At 43.0% G+C, this 4544-nt stretch overlaps 1 protein-coding gene across 1 annotated transcript; it reads left to right on the top strand.

The window, feature by feature from the left end:
• The first annotated feature begins 6 nt into the window (after nucleotides 1-6).
• Nucleotides 7-4063, top strand: LOC118477357 (C-type lectin domain family 3 member A-like). The gene is made up of 2 exons (XM_035968629.1): nucleotides 7-113; nucleotides 2754-4063. The coding sequence occupies exons 1-2, from the start codon at nucleotides 55-57 to the stop codon at nucleotides 3397-3399; spliced, it is 705 nt and encodes a 234-aa protein (XP_035824522.1). The 5' UTR covers nucleotides 7-54; the 3' UTR covers nucleotides 3400-4063.
• Nucleotides 4064-4544: the final 481 nt, after the last annotated feature.

Below are 4544 nucleotides of genomic sequence, written 5' to 3'. Positions count from 1 at the left end.
TGGACATACCCAACACACCAGGTAGAAGGAAAGTACAGGTGTCAGGCTAACGGAATGGACAAAGGTGGTCACCCGCTGTCTGTCTGGGCCGACACAGTGGTAGAAGAAAGACCGTAGGTTCTTATAGGATGTTATATAGACGGTATTTGTTGTTGTTGTTGTTGTTGTTGTTGTTGTTGTTGTTGTTGTTGTTGTTGCTGCTGCTGCTGCTGCTGTGGCTACTACTGATGATGGTGATGATGATAATGATGATGATGATGATGATGATGATGATGATGATGATGATGATGATGATGATGATGATGATGATGATGATGATGATTCCTTACTGGACCTGGCGGACTCCGCGAAGAAATCTTCGAGCGAGAGCGAGGCTCTTTTTCGGCTCCATTGTCAATATGCTTTGCGGCACCCCCACTCGTCCAAATAACTCCATTCGAATTGTCATTGTTCCTGGACATTCAAACATATGTTTGACATCCTCCTTCTCTTGGCCGCATTATCGACAACGTGAGCTGAGCTCTTCATTTACAAAGATCTTATACTCCAATGATGGTCCGACCGCAGTCTCGCTAGCTCAACCTGGTTCCAGCGACATGTGACATTTTGTTCCCGCTTATAGGAGTACCCAAAATACACATCTTCTAGGAGCTGGTACTCAGCTCTGCATGGTGGGTCTCTGATTTCCCTCTTGATCATTGGAAAGACTCCTCTGTATGTTGTTGGTCGTCTGTCTCCTTCGATCTCTCTGGCTTCATTAGCAGCTTGGTTTACTGCCTCATTTCCTTCTATTCCAACATGTCTTGGAATCCACTGGATTTTTATAGTGGCTGTGGCTTCACTGAACTTGCAGCACAAATTATTTATGTCCGAGCTGTTGCCGAGCAGTCCCTTGCAGAGTGACTGATTGTCAGTCAAGATCAGTGCATTGGTTCTACTGGGGCAATTGTCAGCAATCCATTGTGCAGCAGACATCATTGCCTGGAATTCCTCGTCATAAGATGATGTAAGGAATGTACCTTTAGTTTTAATAATTTCTGTTCGTGGTGGTTCATCAATCATTTTCACCACTGCTGCTGCTCCACCTTTGCTTTATCCTACTGCAAAAGCCGATCCATCGGTGAAAATTGTCACATCCGCACCAACCTCTTTGATCACATCCTCTGCAGTGTCACGTGCCTTTACAGGATCATCACCTTTGCCGTTCACTCCTCTCAGTTGTGTCCGATTTTGATTTCTCCATGGGTGTCCCATGGACAAGCTCTCACCAGATTGATCGGCCATCGATTCTCTGCTTCGGGGGGGGGGGGGGGGGGGAGTAGTCTGTGAGATCGGTGCCCATCCGAAACCAACTTTTCCTGCGTTTTTTTGGCTTGACTGCTTGATCAAGGGCTTTCTTTCTAGGATGGTTGTCTGGTAATCTCTTAGCCATCTCTACAGACTTGAGGCAGGTTCTTTTTGTACAGGTGGTGTAGTGCTCAGTTCTGGTCTCATAGCGCAGCGCTTCTGTTGGTGTTGTCTTCAGCTGACCTGATACAAGTCGGAGGGCTTTGTTTTGTATTCTATACAGGGCCTTTGCACTAGTCTCACTCAGCCAAGGCTGCCACGCTGGGGCAGCATAATCCATCTTGCTTTTCACAAACACCTGATACACTTTCTTGAGCGACTCCTTACCCCAGCCCCATTTTGAGTTGCTGACAGCACCGATAACCTTCATTTTTGAGGTTGCACTTTTGGACACTTCCTCAATGTGCTTGTTGAAGGTTAGCTGTCTATCCCGGGTAGATGCTCAGCAGGCGTGGAGTGGGGTTGAATGGTATATTTTTCCGTTCGATCTGAATTATTGGTTGCCCCGTTGCCTCTTTCACCCATGTTGAGAAGAAGCACACCTCATTCTTGGTTGCATTCAAGGTAAGCTTCCATTCTTTGCTCCATTTCACAACCATATACACAATCAACTGTGTCGCTTCATTTGCCTTTTCTCTCTTTGCGTGAATGGCCAGTATTGTGCAGACATCAGCCAACATTGAGTAGATCAGCTTGGCGGAGGTTAGTTGTTGTGAGCAAGGGTTTGGGAAGGATTCTGCTAGGTTGTTTATGAAGAATATAAACAGCAGCGGTGATAGTACAGCTCCTTGGGGAAGCCTTTGCTTGAAATTCTGGCTATTGCTCGTTTCTCCATTCAGGCGAACACGCACGAGCTTGTCTGTTTCTCAGGAAACCATCGATCCATCTGATTGCACGCAACGGAACTCCCTTGTCAGCTATTGACAGTAATAGTCTTTCACACCAAACCGTATCATATGCTTTGGAGTAGTCCAGCAGGACTAGGACAGATCGATGGAATGTTGGATTTTGTTGAAAACCATCCTCAATTCCTTGACAAATTCTGTTCGTTGAGAACAGTACTCCCCATTGTGAAGGGGACGGATTGCCACTTTGAGTACCTGATATAATGTGTAATGTGCATTGAGCATAAATGCTATTTATTACTATTATTATATATAATATGTGTGTATTGATATAATAAATTATATATATATATATATATATATATATATATATATATATATATATATATTTTCATGTATGTGTGTGTGTGTGTGTGTGTGTGTGTGTGTGTGTGTGTGTGTGTGTGTGTGTGTGTGTGTGTGTGTGTGTGTATGTGTGTGTATAGGTATGTTTCTGTGTGTGCAAAAATTATTATTATTATTATTTTTCACTCGAAAAATTGTTTGTTTGTTTTTTCTTAGAATCGGCCCCGACATGATTCTAGACAGGATGAAAGAAATGGACACAAAAATAAAAGAACTGGACGCAAAAGACAAAGAATTGGAATCAAAGATAAACGCAATAGATGCAAAGGGCAAAGAATTGGACGTAAAGGAAAACGAAATGGACGCAAAGATCAAAACAATAGAAGCGAGGGAACAAGAAATGAACTCCAAAGTGAACAACTTCAGAACTCGTTTGGAAAACTCCAAAGACGCCATAATTTCCGCAACAACTAGCTATCGCGGCCACAACTACTTACTCTCCAAACCAATACTGGTTAACGTACATGAAGCCAATCGTCTGTGCCGGCTCTATGGCGGGTATTTGGCGGAGATCAACGACAAGCAAGAGTTCCAGCTCCTGGCGGACTTCTCCAACTCTCATGAGTCCGTTACTATTGACGTCATGCTGGGTGCTACAGACGAAGGTCATGAGGGAAGGTGGACATTTCTCACTTCTAGAGGCAATATGACGTCATTTGTGTGGGAAGTCTCACAGCCGACTGGGGGAACGGATCAAAATTGTTTGTATTTATCTACAACCGCGAAGAAAATGTTTGACGATGCCTGTCTGAAATACTCTTCTTCTTGGCCAAAGAGGTTCCTGTGCGAAGTAAATGCTTAATTTTTTTTTTTATATCTCAGAAATAATGTTCCCCCTAAATGAAGAAAAAAACTCACCTGCTTAATGTCAATGTGGATTTAGTCTAGTGGAATTATTTTTCAGTAAATTGTGTCAGTAAAACATTGTTTGACCTGTTTGTTCCCCTGTATTAGTTACAATTGTGGGCCTATCTGGGCAATGAGTAAACGAAATAAATGAGCACTACAAATCTTATATAATGCCAAAATGTGTCATGACGAAAAGGAATCGGGTGCTCGTGAATTGTGGGAAATATAGAGTTATTGCTAACATTTTAAAGCTTGTTCACTTGTCTTTCTTGAGGTGAAAAAAAAAGCCAATGTTCTTGAATAGAAGTGGAGATGTTTGCGGAGATCAAGGTAAAGCAAGAGTTCCAGCTCCTGGCTGACTTCTCCAGCTCTCATGTGTCCAGTCTTACTGACGTCATTTTGGATGCCACGGACGAGGGTCATGAGGAGAGGAGGACATTTCTCACTTCTGGAGGCAACATGACGTCATTTGTGTAGGGTGACTCGGAGTCGGGTGGTGGAGCGAATCATAACAGTTTGTATTTATCTACAGGCACGAAGTATATGTTTGACGATTATTGTGTGAAATATTCTTCAAATTGCCCAGTTGGGTTCATGTGTCAAGTTTCTGCTTGATAAATTTGGAAAGCCGTGGAAAATGTCTTTACCCCCCCCCCCCCCCCCCCTATCTTACCCCTTAATGAAATAAAGAGTATGTGCTTAACGTGGATATTTGTAGCTTCAGTCTTGCTCTACTTTACTTTTTCCTTCCTCTTGTATTGTAGGATCTCGGGGAAGGGGGGGGGGTAATTTTCGGTAGGGCTTTAGTTAATTAAATCAATTCACTGAATCGTGCCATTAAAACATTGTACGGCCTCTTTGTTTCCATGCAGTAGTTACGATCAGGGGTGGTTCGTCAACTGGGCAAGGCCGGTCACTTTTTATCGGCTGGACGGTGGACAAGGGATTTATTGCTACTAACAATGTTCATTCAGTTTCAAGTAAGTCACAATTAGTATTAATTGTCAACATTTAAAAAGCACTTCATCGATTTGAAAGCGCCCCAAAAAGACGATAGGGGTTCACTGATAGGTTGATGCACTACAAGTTATTCTCTTT

This window comes from Aplysia californica, unplaced genomic scaffold, assembly GCF_000002075.1.
Source record: "Aplysia californica isolate F4 #8 unplaced genomic scaffold, AplCal3.0 scaffold00071, whole genome shotgun sequence".
NCBI classification, from domain to species: Eukaryota; Metazoa; Mollusca; class Gastropoda; order Aplysiida; family Aplysiidae; genus Aplysia; species Aplysia californica.
The sequence above is the reverse complement of the archived record's forward strand: the minus strand, read 5'-3'. Positions and strand labels throughout refer to the sequence as shown.

Bases quoted from the DNA above. Each gene is read 5' to 3' on its own strand.
- LOC118477357 (XM_035968629.1), top strand. From the start codon at position 55: ATGGACAAAGGTGGTCACCCGCTGTCTGTCTGGGCCGACACAGTGGTA. The intron at 114-2,753 runs GTAGGTTCTTAT...GTTTTTTCTTAG, and splicing joins ACAGTGGTAGAAGAAAGACC to AATCGGCCCCGACATGATTC.